The 20,744-nt window shown below is 43.9% G+C and overlaps 1 protein-coding gene across 1 annotated transcript; it reads right to left on the reverse strand.

The window, feature by feature from the left end:
• Nucleotides 1–964: 964 nt before the first annotated feature.
• Nucleotides 965–3,695, reverse strand: LOC140076661 (protein shisa-1-like). Its single transcript, XM_072123286.1, has 2 exons — nucleotides 3,355–3,695; nucleotides 965–2,491 (listed from the first exon to the last, which is right to left on the reverse strand). The coding sequence occupies exons 1-2, from the start codon at nucleotides 3,635–3,637 to the stop codon at nucleotides 1,968–1,970; spliced, it is 807 nt and encodes a 268-aa protein (XP_071979387.1). The 5' UTR covers nucleotides 3,638–3,695; the 3' UTR covers nucleotides 965–1,967.
• Between the last annotated feature and the right edge of the window lie 17,049 nt (nucleotides 3,696–20,744).

The raw sequence follows: 20,744 nt of genomic DNA on the forward strand, positions 1-20,744 counted from the left end.
TAAAAGATTTCGGCCTTGATGACATGCTAAATTTACACTGGGTTTCAGTAAATGCAATGTAACCTCATCATGTGATCACGATTCAAGCCTTTGGAATGCATAAAAAAAAAAAAAAAGGCAGAGAGAGAAAAAAAAAAAAAAAAAGTGACCCAACGCATCGTGTGAACGCAGCAGCTAACACTTAACACCTCTGCGCCAGCTAAACTAACAATTGAGTAGAAAATTTAGAATATTAATTATAATTAACTGATTTGTGCTCTGTGTAGCACTGCGTAATCTGTGTGCGCTATATAAAGGAATTATTAGTAAATGTGTACCACTGTCTGGGCTATATTCAGTGGGGGCCCCCACCAGATTACGCACCCAGGGGCCTTCACCTACCTTAATCCGACTGGGCACATTTCCACTATGCAGCATATACCCACCAACGGACAGATTGTAGTGGGGGTAGCACAAAATGAGTCTCAGTAGAGTGATATTTGAGAACCACAGTGTTTATACAGCAATACCACACTCATTCAGAACAGTTACCCACTCACATTCAAAATAGTTTCTATTAGTTCTTGCATAAGCCTCTTAGTATGCAAAGCCAATGGTCGTCAGCACCTTTGGGAAAAACCTATTGTCTTGTAAGGACTAGATAGTATGAAGACAAAAGGTCCTCAATTTTCATAAAGTAGAGTAATTAGAGCCGAGCTGTACTGGAAACACCTGGACTGGCACAGACAAATGACTTCACCTTTGCCAGAGGGGGGTAGACTGGGTAAACAATGGCTTGAGCCTGGTCACAAAGAAGCCATTAAAAGAGATGCAGGAGCTAATGAAAAGACTGATTAGAAATGCATAGCTCCTCATGCTTTTCTCCAGAAAACCACTGGCTGGTGGACTTTGTAAAAGCCATTAACATGCAATCACTAGTACAACTACTATTGTATATAGTAATAATGAACAAGAACACAATATATAACAGTACATCTGTTTTATTTTATGGTAGAAAAAAAAATATATATATATAAAAGTCCAGTTTACACTAACTGTACACAAAAACATTGAACGCTCCTTTTCCAGAAGCAAATACAACATCTACAAAGATTGCAGCCTTGTTAATGAGAAGTCTACATTTTGTTAGAGCAACCATTACAATTTGCTTATTCTTCTAGATTGAATTAAAAAACGACCTCTGCAAAGAAAAACATTTTAAAACATTTCCTCAGGTTTCAAGTGGGGCCGATCTAGAAATGCAAAAGTCACATTCATTCACAGCAGCCCTTTTGAGAAAACAAGTTAGGGCTCTTTCACATTGGTGCTGTTTTTCACGTCTGTGGTTCTGCAATTTCCACGGATGCCTTGCAAAGCCATTGATTTCTATAGGCGTTTTTACATTGGCTTGTATTTTCACTGATTCGTTGTCCGTGAAAAAACACCCTGCTAAAAACATTTTTTTTACTGATAAGGCTGGAAAACCAGCTGTGATGTTTTCAAAGCCATGTCAAACCTTCAGTTTTTTTTTTTGCAGACACAGACACAATGGAATGAATGCACAACTGAATCTGAACATCAACGCCAATGTGAAAGAGTCCCAAAGGGCCAAATATATATGTATGTGTGTATAGGATATATATATTATACATACACACACAATCCATTAATACTCAAAATGCTTTCAGAATCCATGGCAACCTTCCTAGATAACCGTTTGCTTTAAAAATAGAAATGACAGATTACAAATACATAAAATAATACACATAAATGAACAACTGATTGTTCAGATTCACATAACTTTCTCCAAGACTTAGTAGGTTGTCATTTGTCGAAAAAAAACAAACATTCATCCCAACCTATAGAAAAAAAAAAAAATAACACAAAACACAAGAATTAGCCATTGATGCTGCATTCTATAAAAACTTTCTTCATATACAATTAAATTAGGCAATTGTCCTTTAAAAGGCCTCGTTCTACCAGTCAGCTCAACATTTTGAAGGAGATTCATCGTGAATTGGGTCAATATGCTGAGCCAGTGGTAGGTAGTTTGTAGATTGTGGGTAACAGTTCCTGGCATCAACGTATTGAGCTGGTGCCATTAAAATGGTATGCTCCCCTGGCACAGCATAGTTAATGAATGGTGGTTGTAAGAAAGGAGCAGCAGATGGAGCTGAATGCATAAACTGAGTATTAGGTGGGCAACCCATGATTGGAAACGCTTGTGGCATGTTCATATACAGATTGATATTTTCAGCTCCCAGAGCACAGAGATTTTGTGGGCGAGCGTTTAGGGAACCACGAGGGGCAGAGTTTGAGCTGGAACTAGAGTGCCTGGAGTTATCAGTAGACGGTTCTGCATCCAGGAGTCGGCTTTGTGGTGCCGGTCCACTGATCTGGGTTTCTTCCTCAGGTCTCAGACATCTGCAGCAGCATACTCCCACAAGAGCACCCACAATCACAAAGCTCACAAAGATGCTCCCAACCAGAAGAAAAGGCAAGTATGTGGGCACTAGAAGAAAAAAAAAAAAAAAAAAAAAAAAAAAAAAAAAAAAAAAGTATGTTAGACTTGTGGTCTGGATTCTCTCATAAGTTACATAGCAAGTATTATAGCCCTTATGGTATATAACTTTAGGTCATACAGTTTAATTAGTGACAGACTTGAAAATAACTGATATATAGTAGGATTCCCAGTTTATGCAGCAAAAGCACATTACAGGTGGTGTGAACACAGCCTAAGGATAGGATCACACAGTCCACAAAACAGGGAGATATCCAAAAGTACATTGATTACTGCAATTACTCTGGGGTAAAGCTACTCAGCACAAGGTATTTTTTTAAATGAGTAATATATTATACTGTTATCCTAGAACAATGATCCAAATATTTAAAAGTACTGAAAAAGTTTCCAAATTATTGGATTACTTTTGTACCAAGGATATAGAGACTAAAAATGTGGAACTACATTACAACAAAACTTGGGGATACACTGGGCACACATGGGTCAATATTTTACACACGCTGGTATTTAAGGCATAATTGTTCCAGATACATTGAAGTATAATGGAAAGATTTGCACCCCTCCCTTTACAGTGTATATTATTGCCGATAATTTGCAAAGTTACAGTTATTTACTTATCCAATAACTTTGAGTGAAAACAAAAACAGATTTGTTGCAGCTTCCCCATTCATCTAAATGAAAATCCATGTGCATGCTGCAGAAACAACCCACATTAAATGGATTTTTTTGGTTGCTAAAACTCCTGTAACATTTAAATACAAGCCTAAAGACAACTACTTGTAACAACCGTCTCCATGCACTCCACCACCCACATCCTATCGATATTGTATATACATTGTGTAATTGGGTCTTACCTGCTGGTGGCACCTCTACAGCTGGTACACCATCCCTGAGCATTTCTTCTTGATCCTCACTAGGGCACAATCCCTGGTCCAGCCTGGCTTCACTGGCAGTGCAGCAGTATCTTAGATTACAAGACCCGCAACAGTAGGTAGCCTCCACATGGTCATATCTTTCTGGGCACTGAAATCCTGGGTGCCAACTTCCATAGTTATCTGTCCATCCATGGCAGTACTCTCCGAACTGTGCCCAAGAACTACTCACATGCAGGAACAACAGGATAAACAATGGACACATGGTGCAAGCTGCAGAGGAAGACTAATTGCTGAGTGCTGCTGCTGTAGGGGGTAGATGAGTTTTATCAGCTGCTGCTATAACCCGCCTCTCCTGTGAGGGAGTGTCAGCCACCTTACCCCCCTGACACTCCCCCACCTACACCCCACGGCCACATATCATAAACACATCAGCACCACAGAGCTGCCATGGAAGACTTGTGGATTGCACTTCACAACTGTATAAACTCGAGTTTTCTTCATTATTTATGATAATCTGAACATACCATAATATTTTAAGGGCTGTCCATGAATTTACAAATGGCTGGCAGCTCACAATTCTATCATTTAGATGACGTTAATTATTTAATGAAACGTATTCATCATAATTTACTCAGTAACCATGTGCTCCATCATCACACTAAATCAATTATCTGGTCTTTAGAGACATGTCCTCCAGTTAATGACATTATCTATGCACAGTTACTTACACACCTATTGTCTGGCACACTACACACTTTTACCAACACATGGCTGACACCTCCATGATGTCATTACAACGCATGGAAAACGACATCACAATAATAGGTTAGTGTCTGTACACTGATTAGTGTCTGTACTATATGAGAATATTCTACAAATGTGTCCTGTACTTAGATCACAGAAGGGAAAAAGTACATTAAATAAATCTTCTCCTGCATGTATATGTATGAGTTGAGCCTCCACTTGTACTGCATACTACAGAGTTCAGTATTGGGCTACATGCTTATCAATCGCATGCGTTTCCCTGGAAACGCATGTGTGTTCGGGCCGAGGACCGCCCCCTGTGCGCTAGCGTGTTATGAACGGACTCCTAGCGGTACATGTGACCACGGCCTTATACACAACCACAGCAGACTTCCACATATCAGAAGGAGTGGATGCCTTTCATAAATGTACCCCAAAGGGTGATGCCACAAATGGCGTTTTTTGGTCCGTTTTAACCATTTACCATGCGTTTGGCTGCTTACAACCTGTTTCTCTATTAAGATAATTGGTAAAAAATGGGCAAAAACGGATGCGTTTTAAAAACCCATGCTTTTTGAAAAGGCATTCTTAAAACGGACCAAAAACGCGTGGTGTGACATCACCCTGAGGTTGGCGGCACACGTGGTGTTTTGAACCCGCTTTTTGGGCTGTTTTTAAGCAGTCCGTTAAAAAAGCATGTGTTTTTTAACGGCCTCCTTCAGGGCGCGTTCACACGTTGCGTTTTGGTTGCATTTTCATTGTGTTTGAAACGCATATACAACAGCTGATGAGAGGTAATTTGCCTAATTACATTACCGTTTACGTTTGTAAACGCAATGTTAATGCATGCGTTAACAAAATGCATGCGTTAACATCACGTTTACGATGCGTTTTGTAAACGGAAATGTTAACAGTGATGTAATTAGGCAAATCACCTCTCCTCAGCTGTTGTATATGCGTTTCAAATGCAATGAAAATGCAGGTCAAAACGCAACGTGTGAACGGGCCCTCAAAATGTGCCAAAAACAGGTTCAAAAGCCACGTTTGCCGCCAGCCTACTGTTTTTTTCATTGTGTATTTGCATTTTAAAACACATTAGTTTTGCATATTTGCTTACTACATGGGTTTTTTGATAAAGTGTTTTCTCAATTGTGTTTTGAGAGGCATGCAATTACATGCAAAAACAACACAAACAGAATGGGGTGCTGCGGAACTCATATTAGTGGTGCAACCATAAATAAACAAAAAGTTGTCACCTATCCTTTGTAGAAGGCCGCGGTCACACGTTCTGCTAGGCGTCCATTCATAACACGACGCTTGAGCGCAGGGGCGGTCCTAGCGGAACGCGTGACCGCGGCCTAAATTGCTCTTTTGGGTGCACACCGACAAGTTTTGAAACAGATCACAAGAGCTAAGGAGAGGAGATTTGCCCTATTACATTACTGTTAATATTCACAAATGCAACTATCAACATTTTGATAACCAATTGTGTTAACATTGTGTTTATAGTGCGATTTGTAAACACAAATTTTAAGCAAATCACCACTCCTCAACTGTTGCAATACATTTCAAAACACAATGTAAACGCAACCAGTAAACACAGCCTCAGTAGCAATAAGGCCTTAGGGTGATGTCACACATGGCGCTTTTAGGCCATTTTTGGGCCGTTTTTAGTTAGTGCGTTTTCAGATCATTAAAATCGTATGCGTAAAAAAAGGCATCGTTTTTTGAAAACGCATTTGTTTTTGTCCTTTTTTTAATTGCGCAAATTTAGAAAATCTGACAAAAACGGATGCGTTTTTTACAATCTGAAAACACACTAACTGAAAATGTCCCAAAAACGGCCTAAAAACGCCATGCGCGACATCACCCTAACAATGGCCTATGTGGGAAATCTGTGCGTAATTGACAGTGTGTATGCTTATGACGGGCTGGGTTGGGTGCCTTTGTGAATGGATCCTCACTTGTGCACGGTGGAATATTCCGAGGAGAAAGAGAGATAAGCGGAAATAGACTCAATGAAATCTTACAGATGGAAAAAAGAGAGCAAGTGGTTCGTCTCTCACCTGGTGTCAGAAGTTTTGAGCGTATTTGATCATGAAGGGTCCTGTTCAGGGTCCTTGGTATATCCTTCAGGACACTGCTGTCCGCTCTCCCAGAAGGCAGCTTGGTAAGAGATGCTGAAATATTTTGGATCTCGTAGAGCGAGGCTCTGCATCGTCTAATTTATGACACGTTGTTTCAATTTATTGTTAAGTTCACTACGCATTTCAGCTTCGGCCCGCTCAAAAATCAAAAAAATGATTTTCTGGGGGGACGGACTACAAAAAGAGGGACACATATTGAGGAGGCAGACTACAAAAAGAGGGACATAAATTGGGGAGGAGGACTACAAAAAGTGCAGAGTAAGCTAGGAGGTTGGGGATTTCAGAGAAAGGGACATAAGTTCTTAGTTGGGGGGGTGCTGTTGGTTTGCGCTACAGAAAGGGAATCATAAATTAAGGTGGGCCACAGAAAGGGGGACATATGTTGAAGGGGCAGCATACATTTTGAAGGCTACAGTTAAGGCATCATAAGTTGTAGAGCTTAAGAAATAAAAGCATAAGTTGGTGGGGGCTAGAGAAATAAGAGTATAAATTGAGGGGCCACGAAAAGGGGGCAGCATCAGTTTGGGTCTACAGAAAGGAGGCATTTTAACTGAGCCTAACTTAGAGTGGTAATAGAAAAGAGGTGCTATAAGTGGTGGGATTGCATTATGAGTTGTATCTGAAGGAAAGGGGGAGCTATACTGAGGGGGGGGGGGGGCATAAACAGGCGGATTATATTTTGTGGGCAAGTTAGAAGTAACAGCCTTGGAGGTGTAAATGTTCATGTTGGTGACTTGTATGTTTTCACACCACAACCTACAATTTCAGGGAGTGAGGGGGGGCATTGCCAAAAGTTTGTTATGTTGTCCATTATCGTCGTAAATTATAGTTACACCACTGTATCAAAGGCTATCAAGAAAGAATCCACATTGAGTTACCCATGCATAAAAAGTACATGTAATTTGGTTCCATGAAAGCCAACTTATTGCAGGTGTCAGCTGGAAAACCTGTAGTGTTACAGCCAAACGTAAGGGAAATCAGGGGCTGTAGTGGCCCATCCTCATCTTGGTTAATTAGTGACTAATGGCGTTATTTCCATTATTCTAGGTGTGATGCAATTACTTTGCATCAGTCTGGTCACTTCAAAGAATATACAGAATAATTCATTTTAAGAAAGGGAATCAACATTTCTTTCCTGTAATAAACAGGATGTAAGGCAATAAAGCGGTTGTCTATACTCGAGTGGTCCTTTCACAAGAGAGTCCCATTCGAGCTTGTGGTGGCATTGGAAACTCACCGATTATATTCAATGGGCTTATTTAAAGGTTTTTTTTAAGGTCATTTATCTGACATACCTGTCCACTACATGTTTAACTGTATTTTTGTTAACTAGGAAAAAATTTACATGGAGGCTGCGTTCTCATGTGGCATTTACATAGTAAGAGAAAAGGGGAGATTTAGATTTACCTACTGCTGTTAATATGTGCATTTACAAAAGCAGCCTCCTCTCACTAATGAAATGTCCAGCAGCGTCCTCTCACTAATATAATACCCAGCAGCCTTCTCTCACTAATATAATACCCAGCAGCCTCCCGTCACTAATATAATGCCCATCAGCTTCCCTTAACTAATTAAATGCCCAGCAGCCTCCCCTCAGTAATGAAATGTGACATGGACATTTCTTAAATACATGTGGTGGCAGTTTGCACTAGAAAGAATGTACAAAGTCCGACAGAAAGCTAACGCAAGGGCTTTAGTAAATGTGGGCCAATGACTGTGAGAATATCTCTAGCGGTAAGTCTGCAACCATGACACATGCTTCAGAAACCAACAGACTTCTATGTGGCCGCAGGGCATCACAAAGGATGATTCTTGCACCAGGATTTGCAGCAATAAGTGACTTCTCAGGTATTTGCTGTGGCGCAGAAGTCAGTTTATCAGCTTCCTGCATGACATTATAAGCTCCTCTATACTCCTGACCCCCCCCCCCCCCCCCCCAGTGCTTCCTGCTAGGATTTCGGAACTTACCAGAATAGTAGTATTTTTAGTTAAGGAAGGGTATGAAAATTGTAGTAACATAACTGTTTTATTGAGTACATTACCAGCAGCTCCAAGTGCCGTCCATTTCTTTTAATGTATGGCACACAAATTTATTAAACGCAATATTTAATAGATTAGTGCTCAAAGCTGTTATTTTAATGGTCCTTGTGTCTGCTCCGTTGGATGGTAAAGCATGTCCTATATACTGATCACTCTGAATATAATTCCTGAGAATGGTAACGTCAGTTTATCATGTTTGACAATTGGCTTGGTTGTGGACATTGAGCCTAAGGAACAGGCGGGTTGGAATCGCTAAACAATAATATACAAGCTGCAGATTTTAAACTTGCAGTGGAGCTTCTGGTTTTTAACACAGCACATGGATTGGAATTTGTGTAAACCCTTTCCCTCAGGTCTTAAAGGACATCTACCAGCGGGATCTAGGATTATTAACCAAGCACACTGATATACTGGTCTGGATAATTTATTTTGATGTCGCGCGGCTTACAAATCGAATATCGCTTTTCCAGATTTTCAGAATTGACTATTTTGGGGATAAATACAGTTTTGAATGAAATTTTACATATTTAGCATCAAAACCCCCCATATAATCAACCCATTTTCAAATCTGCACCCCTCAAACTATCAGAAACAGCTTTTAGGAAGATTGTTAACGCCTTGAGATCTTCACAGTAATTGAATCAAAATGGAGGTGAAATTTAGAATGGTCAATTTTGTCATTTATACGTTCATATAGCCCTAAAACTTACACATTTCCAAAAGATAAAAATACAAAACCCACCATACAATTTGTTCTGCAATTTCTCCTGAGTACAGAGAACCCCCCACATTTGGCCATTACTTGTTTTATGGGGGCACTGCAGCTGCCAGGATTTTAGTATCCTCATTGGCCCCTTTTGTAGGCTATACATTTTTAGCTTTTGCATTATTGGGGTCATGTGACAGCATTTTTTTGCGAGATGAGATGATTTTTCCAGTGTTACCATTTTGGGGTTGGTATCCCCTATTGTTAAAAATTTAGGAACTTTTTTTTTAGGGCAGGAGTAGAAAAGCATCAATTCCATACTGGATTTTTTATTGTTTTGTTTTGGTGTTCACCGTATAGCCTAATAATCATGTTATCTTTATTTTACGGCTCAATACGATTACGGGGATACTAGACATGAATATTTTTCTTACGTTTCACTAAATTTGTCAAATAAACCCAAATAGGAAAAATCTATCATTTTTGCATTGCCATCTTTCGAATTGGCATAACATTATTACTTTTTTGGCTACGGAGCTTTGCGGGATATGGTGTACTTTGCACCAGTATTATTCTGGAGTACATATGTTTTTTTGATCACTTTTTATTGCCTTTTTTGTGGGATTGAATAGGTAAAAATCGTGCGGGTTATTTCCTTTTATTCTACGGGTTGTTACGGACGTGGTGATACTATATATGTGAGGTTTGTGTTATGATTTAGCCTTTTTTTGGGGTTATATGTATCTTTATATGTTATGGGGCTTTTGGGCATGTTTATTGATTTCTTTCCTTATTCTTTATTGAATAACATTTTTTTTTTAACTTTTTCACTATTTCACCATGGGACATGACCAAACAATCATCTGATTGCTTGTTTATGATAATACTCTGCACGTGCATAGGCTGACACTCTGCCTGTAAGATGACATCACTGACGCCATCTTACAGGCAGTCCTTACAGGCAACTCTGGGGTCCAGATCGGACCCCAGTGATGCCACAGCAACGATCAGCGCCCCCCGAAAATGGCTCGAAGGGGGGGGGTTGCGATCGTGGGGAAAAGACCCCCCAAAGCCAAGTTAAATGCCGCGGTCTTGCTGACCGTGGCCTTTAACGGGTTAAACACCCATGATCGGAGCTCACTCTGACCGCAGGTGTTACACTGGGGTGTCAGCTATTATTTATAGTCGACACCCCATGTTTCCCGATGCCGGTTCGGCTCAGATCCTGAGCTGAACCGGCATCGGCTCTGCGTCCGATATATCGGACGCTGAGCGCTAAGTCACTGTGCTCAGAGTCTGATATATCAGACACTGAGCAGGAAGGGGTTAAGCACATAACCGTGTAATAGGACTGGTTCTTTTTTTATGGCTAACTCATGGCCACTTTCCACTGGGCTGGCTTGCTGTGTTGCATGCCGAGCTGAGCCGACAACCCACTCCGTAAAGGATAGAACAGGTCCTTTTGCTGACTATCTTTGCAGTCCTATCAGACAGACCACAAATAGGGGATCACATTCCCCTGCTTGAGGCCCGCAAAGTACACACTTTGCATGAAACTGAAGATGTACCTGGGTACAGTGTAGATTAACTTTGAAAAAAAAATATTTATTTATATATGCCCTACAATTCATACATTAGGCTAAATTCACACTGCCGTGAGCCCGCCGCACCGTAGCACGGCGGGCACACGGCAGCGCGGGGAGAGGAGGAGGAGGTGAGCGCAGCTCACCCCCGCCCCTCTCCATAGAAACTAATGGCGCACGGCGCCGTAATACGGGGAAAGATAGGACATGTCCTATCTTTCCCCGGGCTACGGAGCGGTACGGTGCCGCACGTGTGCTGCACCGTACCGCTCCCGTACAGGGCCGTGAGCCCATAGGAGTGTATGGGGGACGTATATCGGCCGTATATACGTCGGCCGTATATACGTCCCCCATACTGTAGTGTGAATGTAGCCTAACTTTGTTTTTTGCTGGACTGTATACATATTACAAGCAACCTGTCAGAGCTCGCAATTTGCTCTGGATGGGATCAGATTTCAGGCCTCTGTGCTTGAAAACCACACCCAGTGCTGCCATTATTGACAGCTCCCTTCCCCTTCCTTAGGTAAAGCTGGGTGTGAGTTTGAGTTTGTTTTGCCTGCAGCTGTGGCTTGAGTGATGGACTTTTATTAGATATGCTATTAAAATGGGTAACAACGAATGTGGTGAGGGGGTAAGAACCTTACACCAATGAGAGATGTGTATCAACACTAAGGTCTGATCTCGCTAGCTGGCAACAATTAGACCAATTTGTATGGAGGTCAGACTTATTGTGGGGGTATTTGGCTGAGAGATATTATTGGAGACTGTAAGCACCCATTATGTGCTATGCGATGCTAGATCGAGGCAGCCACCCCACTTCTTGATAAAGGATAATATGCCTATTAAGAATAAGACCTCAGGCATATAGCCTAGATAATAGCCTGCACAAGGTCCAACTAAAATAGAGAGGAGGCTGAACGTTTCTGTTACAGGATAGGGAAGGGCTCATGAGTCGCACTTCAGCCTCAATGGGCTAATGACAGTTGCTCACTAGCTATAGCCATCAAAACAACCCTAATCCTAAGTTAGCACTCCATATTGCTAAGATCCGACGCGTTTCCCTATATTGTTCATCAGGGATCAGATATTCTGTATGTGAATGTAGAGTAGTAAGTTCATACTGATGCGAAACACATTCATACAGCGGGTTCCCGCATTGATGTAAGCGGCAGCGGCCGCGGGAACACGCTGAGTATTTAAAGGTATGGTCCCTCCCACCTATGAGCTCATGGAGTGGTCCTGTCCAATCAGAAGGGTCGTAACGGACGAGCCCCTCCATTGGATACACCCCGGTGCGTCATCCGATGTTCCGGCCATGGAAACAGGCCCGGGGGCGGAGTCACCCCGGTCACGTGATCGTGAATCCGACGCGTCACATAGGACTGCCCAGATCGCGCATCAGACATGGCTATTGGACCGCTACGAGGTGATACAGATAAACAAAGATAAGGGGTACCAATTCTCACAAAAACTAGAAAGGGGAAAACCAGGTGCTCGTCACACAGCATCCGGGGCCAAGTCAGTGAGTGGTACACTCGCAGATAATAGATAAGATGTATGATGAAATAAGCACTATGTGCAGTATATATACTGCACAGGAGATGAAAAAACATGTGAACAATGAAGAGCTAAGATGAAATACATGAAAAAACAAAGGGTGAATCAGGGACAAAGAGAGAGAGTTTTCTGTAAAACATAGAATAGGGGACATCCCAGAGGTTTCACATGACCATTCGGTCCTGTAGGAAACCATTAGAGGAAGCTCACAAACGAAAGCTTATCATTTAGACCATTCGGTTCCACTGTGTTCAAAGTATATATCCATCTTGCCTCTTTTTGTTGGATCAGTCTATCCCAATTTCCCCCTCTCTTTGGGGGTCTCACCTTCTCAATCACTTGAAAGTGTAGAAGATTGGGATTGCTATTGTGATATGTAGCAAAATGTCTGGCCACAGTGGTGTCCCGTTGGTTCCTGATGTCACCTATGTGTTTATGTATCCGAATCTTGATTTGGCGGTGTGTTTTGCCCACGTAGTTCATAGGACAGGGACAGGACAACATGTAGACCACTCCCTCAGTCCTACAATTAGTGTAGTCTCTGATGGAGTATGTCACCCCAGTACTGGCTCCCTGGAAGTTGTTCCCCACAAGGACCAGTGGGCACACACTGCATTTTCCACACTTGAAAGTGCCAGTCCCAGCTGGTAGCCAGGTTTGAGGAGAGCGAATAGGTTCGAGATGACTATGCACGAGTCTATCACGGAGGTTTTTCCCTCTCCGATAGGTGACTGATGGAAATGGTGCTAGACAGTCCTCCAGATCGTGATCCTGTCTCAAGATCCGCCAGTATTTACTGAGGATATGCTTGACTGCATCAGCATTCATGTCAGAGGTACCAATCAGCCATATGATGTTTTCATTCTCCCTAATTCTGGGGCCTAAGAGATCATCTCTCCTCGAAGTTAGTGCATGCTGAAAGGCCTTCGTTATAGTTCTTTTAGGGAACCCTCGTTGTGCAAACCTATCGCTCAAATCCCTGGCTTGCGTTAGGAAGTCCTCCATGTGGCTACAATTACGGCGGAGCCTGAGAAACTGTCCCTTCGGGATACCCCTTTTAAGGGGAATGGGGTGACAGCTCTCCCACCATAAAAGGCTGTTCGTAGCTGTTTCCTTTCTATGTACTCTTGTCTGCAGTTGTCCATCGGGGGTCTTAGATATGTGTAAATCCAAAAAGGCTATAGATCTCTCATTGATCTCTCGTTGATCGCTTTGACTCATTTAACTGGGTCAAAGATTTACATCTTTTTGCCAGAAAATTGAAATGGAAGAAGTTCTTTAAACTGTGACTGATCCATGGGAAACAGTGAATCGACGGTGGGCCTATTAAAATAATCTATTACAAGGTATTGCATTTAGTACAGCAGTGTGCCATCTAATTTTCACTACAGGATGCATTTGCCTCCTTCCAATACAAAATCTGATTTATATGCATTGTGGCAGCATATATACATTTTATGCAGTTTGGACTGAATGGTGTTAATCACATTTACCATCATTCTCCACAGGAAAGCTATGCCTGCATCCTGCATATTGCCTACTGTTATCTCCTTGTCTTGTGCTTAACCTCTTCCGGCACCGGGACACAACTGTCCATGCAAGTGAGTAGGTACTTCATCTGGCAATAAAATCCAGGTCTAAAAGGTCACAGTCAGGGATAACATTGATCCTGGACATTAAACCCTTAGATCTCCGTTGCGGTGCTAATCCGGTCCCCACCCCGCTCTTACCTCTCCGCAATCCTGCTCTGCTCCCGGCTAGGCCATGAGCGTGTCCCCGCTCACTAGGGCGCGCATGTGCCCCCTGGTTTCCTTAAAGGCTGGTTGTTCCCAGGATTCCCTGCCTGATCTTTGAGCTTTATAGCGACAAGAGAAAGCTTCCTCTGCGATTCCTGGGTTCCTGTTTTCCGTTCCTGCTCCTGTGTTATTTTGGATTTTTCCAGTTGTGACCTTGGACCTGACCTCTGCATCTCTGCCGCCTTCCCTGACTTCGTGCCTGTTCCTGACCTTGAGCCTGGACTCCAATTCTGTACCACAACCTCGGCTGCCACCACAGGCTAGTCACACCTGGGGAACGACCTGGTAGCACCCTGCCGCAGCAGGACCATCCCACTTTGCGGCGGGCTCTGGTGAAAACCAGGTGCCACTTAGACTATAGTTCCAGGTGTCGGCAAGTACCATCTCCCACAGTGGTCCAGGGGTTCCACTGACCCAGAACCCTGACAGTAAGATCTGGCCATGGACCCTGCCTAGGTTCCGCTTCCGATTCTGGCAGATATTTCCAGGGTTGTCGCCCAGCTGTCCCTTCTAATGGAGAACTACTCGGTCAAGTCACCGTTGCACTGCAACAGCTGATTTCCTCTGTGCACCAGCTTCTGGCTCCAGCAACCATTTCTGCGGCAGTTCCTGCTACCCCTCCCGTTACTCTGACTTGTCTACCAGCGGCAGAACCAAGTCTCAGACTCTCTATGCCTGACAAGTATGATGGCTCGCTGAATATAGAACTGATGTCATTCCAGTTTGTCACCGAACGCTTCAAGGTGGCATTTATTGCAGTCTACTTTCTGGGAAGGCCCTGACCTGGGCTACACCGCTATGGGACAGAGGCAATACAGTCACAACCACCCATACTGCATTCCTGGCTGAATTCCGCGTTTAAGGAACCCCCACGAGCCTCCTCAGCTGAAACGGCACTGCTGTACCTGCGCTAAGGAAACTTGACCGTGGGTGAGTATGCCGTTAAGTTCTGTACTCTGGCTTCCAAGCTCTCCTGGAACAACGCTGCCCAAGGATTTATTGGCTGCTTGTGACCTGCCATCTACTCTGAATGGTCTTATCACCCAGGCCACCCGGATAGACGTCCAGTTCATGTAGTGTGCTGGGGAATTGCATCACGAGCAACCACAGACTTCGCTTCCACAGCTACCTTGTTTGGCTTCGGTCTCCCAAAGGCCGTTCTAGCCTCCGGACTTTGGGGCTTCTCCTGCATGGCGTCACCTCCATTTATCCTGACGTCTTCGGATGTTGTGGGAGAAGGGCCAGTCTCTCGGCATATCATCTTGCCTGCTCTCTGGAAGAGGTTTCTTGCGACCAAGAAGAAGAGATGTCCGAAGGGGGGATGTTGGAGCTTAGCCAACTGTAACTTAGATCTAAATGATCCCTATATAAAGGATATTAGTGAGTCAAAAGAATGAAAAAAGATGCATGGAACTGGTACAAATATGCACATGGTCTGATATTAGTCACAGCAGCAGGCCCGTGAGGTAGGACAACCTTTACTCCCACCTCTGAAACAACCAACTCTACAACTTAAGGTCTATCAAAGTCAGGTTGTACGAGCCCAGGAGCAGTGTAAAAAACATCTTTTAGGATTTTGAATGACTGCACAGCATCAGAAGGCCAGTGAAACAGATCAGATTCTTCCTGATTAGATCTGTCAAGGGCATCGTCAAGACTGAATAATTCTCATTACATGTTGTAGTAATTGCTGAAACCTAAAATACGGTATGCTGCAGTGCCTTTAAGGTGGTGGGTTGCAGAAGAGAAAATCAAAATATCATCCAGATAAATAGCCGAGATCTCATTGGCAAAATGCTGAAAAACAACAGGGGCTTTGCACAAACCAAAAGGCATAACAATGTATTCAAAATTTCCCTCTGGCATGTTAATGGCAGTTTTCCAATCTTATCCATTTTTAATTCTGACCAGATTATAAACTCCCCGAAGTTCTTGCTTAGAAAACCAATGAGACCCAGCTATCTGATAATTGAGATTAGGAATGAGAGGTAACAGATACTAGATCCTAATACTAATGTTATTGAGCATCACATAATTAAATCTGGGACGTAAGCTGCCATCTTTTTTATCTTAAAAGAAGTCAGCCTTTCTTTAGACAACTTCTCTTTAGGTTCTGTCTGACCTGAAGTGGGTGGGAGCAAGTCCTGAAGCTGTGCACAGCCCAATATTAATTGGCCTAAATTCTGCATATGACTACAGCAATCACAGGCTCCATACTAGAGTAAGGATAGTAACAAGTAGAGCGCACATTTCCTGCCATGTAAACAAAAAAACTGAAAAACCCGGATGCAGACCCTTTTTATTTTTGTGTTTAAATTTTTTTATTTCCCCACTTTCCAAAAACTTTTTTGACACCCATAACTTTGTTATACAGAAGTGTGTAATATTTATTTTCCTCTGGATGACATTTTCATTGATACCAGTTTGGATGCTAAATGGACTTTGATCACTTTCTATTCCAATTTATCTGAGTGGCAATAAACATTTGACTTTAACCACATGGAATAATTAGTTTAATTATTTTGTTTATTGTTATGTGCTTTCTAAGGGGTAGATTTAAGTTTTTATTTTTTTTTCCTTTTTTAAAAAGTTTTTTTTAGTAACTTTTAATAGGTGCTTGATTGACAGCATGCTGTAGTAGTGTTTGGCAGACAGGACAACTGTATTAATACAGAATTGACCCGCCATGTGTGAGGAGGCTGTAAATGTACACTGTGCTTAAAATGTAAAATGAAAAAAATGTTTATTAGGCAAAAAGTTAACATGTGCAGATCCCTTTAGCTAGTGCTATATGAAGTACAGGTATGTCATGGAGCACAATAATAATAATAATAATAATAATTCCTTTATTTATATAAAGTGTTCATATAATGAAACACATTAGAAGAAAAATTGGGTTGAGCCGAAGGTCATAAAATGGCTGTGTCCATAAGGGGTTAAGAAATGGGATAGAAGGTTTATTCAGCTTTAAAAATCTATATGTATATGTGTGTTCAATACAATAAACCAGTGCAGGATTAATTATTTCCAAGTAACCAGAGGCATTTGTTATATGTGAAGAAAAAATTATTTAGCCATCTATGTGGGAAAAGGTTCTTTACTAGAGATGAGCGAACATACTCGTCCGAGCTTGATGCTCGTTCGAGCATTAGCATACTCGAAACTGCTTGTTGCTCCGACAAATATTTCGCCAGCTCAAGAAAATGGCATCTCCCGCCGTTTTGATTTTTGGCAGCCAGAAACAGAGCCAATCACAAGCCAGGAGACTCTGCAGTACACCCAGCATCATGTGGTACACTTACATGTCGATAGCAGTGGTTGGCTGGCCTGATCAGGTGACCCTGGAATATACTAGCCACTGGCCGCGGTGCTCGGATCATTCTCTGTCTGGATGCCGTTAGAGATAGAGCTGCTGATGGTCAGGGAAAGCGTTAGGGTGTTCTATTAGAATAGTGTTAGGCAGGAGTGATTCTACAAGAACCCAACAGACCTTTATAGGGCTACAATGCCGTTTTTTTTTATTTGCTTGTGGCTGGGCTTGCTGACACTAGTAGTGCAGCTACTACCATATTGCGACGAATTTACAGGGAGACTTCCAAATATTATTTTTGGCTCTTAGTGACACACATATCCATTTCAAACAGCTAAGTGGGACAATTTATTGGGGGTTTGTTTGAATTAGGCACAGTCTGCCGATTTTTTTATTTATTTATTTTTTTTCAAAAGTGAAAGTCACAGCACAATATTCTTTTGTGTGCTGTCAGTGGTGCAAATGCAATTTCATCTAGCTTAGTCTGCCTGTTACTGTTTAGCAAGCTAGTCTCCAGAAATCCAGAAAATTGTCTGTGTTGGTTAGACATAGCAATCATCTTCTGAGGTTGCTGTCTGATTTCTTCTGCACATTTTGTTCTTCTAGAAATCCAAAAAAAACAAACATAAAAAAAAAATTACCCCCAAAAATGTACAGTTTATATTTCTATTTTGTCTATAAAATAGACATTTATTTGGAAAATGTTGAACCCGAGGGCTAAGGGTAGAGGGCGAGGTCGTGGGTGTGGGCATCCAACTACTGCAGGGGTCAGAGGCCGTGGTCCTGGGCGGGGTGAGACACTACCTGCTGATGAGGGAGCAGGGGAACGCCACAGTGCTACACTCCCTAGCTTCATGTCTCAAGTTACTGGGACTAGTGGTAGAGCACTGTTGAGGCCACAACAGTGTGAACAGGTGATATCCTGGATTGCGGACAATGCTTCAAGTAATTTGCCCACCAGTCAGTCTTCCACGCAGTTCACCCATGTTACCAAAGTGAGCACTCCTCCAGCTCCTCCACCTCAACCTCCTTCCCCCCAGTCTGGCCCCTCCCAGGAAAATTTAGAATTTGATCTGGCATACTCTGAGGAACTGTTTTCTGGACCCTTCCCAGAGTCACAAACCACTTGTCAGGTTGCTGCTGAGCTGTTTCCCGATGCCCAGGTTTTCCACCGGTCGCTGTCTGTTTGTGATGATGACATTGTTGACGTAGTGGAAGAAGTGTGTAAAGAGGTGTCGGACATTGAGGTAATACGGTTGTCAAACAGTGGTGAAGTTGTTGTCAGGCCAGGAATTCCGAGGGGGGAGCAGACTGAGGGATCGGAGGATGATGAGGTGACAGACCCAAGCTGGGTTGATAGGCCGGGTGAAAACAGTGCTTCTGAGACGGAGGCGAGCCCTTTACCAGAACAGGTTGGAAGAGGCAGTCGTGGGGCCAGACGGAGAGGCAGGGCCAGAGCTGGTGCATCACCGCCAAATGTTTCACGTAGTGAAGCTCCCGTGGCGAGGGCTAGATTTTCTCAAGTCTGGAGGTTCTTTAAAGAAACAGCAGATGACCGACAGACTGTGGTGTGCAACCTGTGCCACACCAGGATCAGCAGGGGTTCCACCACTACTAGCTTAACCACCACCAGTATTCGCAGGCATTTGCGTGCTAAACACCCCACTCAATGGAACCAAGGCCGTTCACCTCCGACCGGGCACACCACTGCTCCTTCCCGACTGTCATTTGCTGCCTCTGCTAGTCAGCCCCCTGCCCAGGACCCCGGCACAAACACCTCCTGCTCGAAAACCACACCTTCGCCTCCACGATCCTCCATAGCGTCCACCATTGTCTCCATGCGCACCGTTCAGCTGTCCATACCTCAGCCGCTGGGGCGGAAGAGGAAATACAGTTCCAGCCACCCACACGCCCAAGCCCTCAACGTCCACATCTCCAAATTACTGAGCCTGGAGATGCTGCCCTATAGGCTGGTAGAGACCAAGGCCTATCACGGCCACCCCTCGGTATTCGGTCCCCAACCGCCAATACTTTTCCCGATGTGCCGTCCCAGCCATGCACCAGCACGTCTCAGACAACATCATCCGTGCCATGACCAACGCCATTTCTGACAAGGTCCACATAACCACGGACATGTGGATGAGTGCTGCCGGGCAGGGCCACTATATATCGCTGACGGCACATTGGGTTAACTTGGTGGAGGCTGGGACTGAGTCTGACCCTGGGGCCGCTCATATATTGCCGACGGCGAGCATTGTGGGGCCTCCTCGGTCACGGTCCCTCAGGCCTACTATGCCTCCTCCTCCTCCCACCCCTCCTCTTTCTCCTCCTCCGAATTACCATCCGTGGGCATGGCACTATCAGTCGGTAGCTCTATGCGCAGCAGCAGTGCCGTCGCTACGCGACAGCAGGCGGTGCTGAAACTGCTGAGCCTAGGCGATAAAAGGCACACCGCCCAAGAGCTATTACAGGGCATCACGGTGCAGACTGATCTGTGGCTGGCACCGCTGAACCTGAAGCCAGGCATGGTTGTGTGTGACAATGGCCGTAACCTGGTGGTGGCTCTGCAACCTGCAGAGTGACAGAGCGGCTCTGCAATCTGCCGACTGACACATGTGCCATGCATGGCCCACGTGTTCAATCTGATAGTTCAGTGGTTCCTCAAGACAAACCGCAATCTGTCTGATTTGCTCACGAAGGTGCGCCGCATCTGTGTGCATTTCAGAAAGTCGACCACAGATGCTGCCACCCTTAGGGCAGCACAGCGCCGCCTCAAACTGCCCGCTCACTGACTGTTGTGCGATGTGCCCACGAGATGGAATTCCACATTAACCATGTTATCCAGAGTTAACCAGAAGCACAGAGCGATTGTAGACTGCCAGATGTCAACTTCCACCAGAACTGCTAGTCAGGTCAGTCAGCTTCCTCAAGTCTACAATGAGGAGTGGACGTGGATGTCTGATATCTGTCAGGTGCTGAGTAACTTTGAGGAGTCAACACAGATGGTCAGTGGCGATGCCGCCATCATCAGCCTCACCATCTTGCTGCTTGGCCTATTGAAAAACTCTCTGGTCAGCATGAAGTCGGAAGCTTTGCGCTCGTCACAAGAGACGGGGGAAGAAGATTCCCTTGTTGATAGCCAGAGCACCCTCCGGTCTGTTTCTCAGTGCGTATCGGAGGAGGTGGAGGATGAGGAGGAAGAGAATGTTGAAGAGACAGAAGAGGGTACCATTGCTCAGTCCTTATTAACTGTTCAGCGTGTATGGGCAGAAGAAGAGGAGTTGGAGGAGGAAATGGAGAGTGAGGCCAGTGAGGGGAGTGAATCGTTGCGCGTTGGTACTCTGGCGCATATGGCAGATTTCATGCTAAGCTGCCTATCCTGTGACGCTCACGTTCACTCTCCTGGACCCACGGTACAAGCAAACTCTTTCCACTCTCATCCCTGTAGAGGAAAGGAGTGTGAGAGTGCACGAATACCAGCAGGCC

Source organism: Engystomops pustulosus, chromosome 9 (genome assembly GCF_040894005.1).
Source record: "Engystomops pustulosus chromosome 9, aEngPut4.maternal, whole genome shotgun sequence".
Classification (NCBI taxonomy): Eukaryota; Metazoa; Chordata; class Amphibia; order Anura; family Leptodactylidae; genus Engystomops; species Engystomops pustulosus.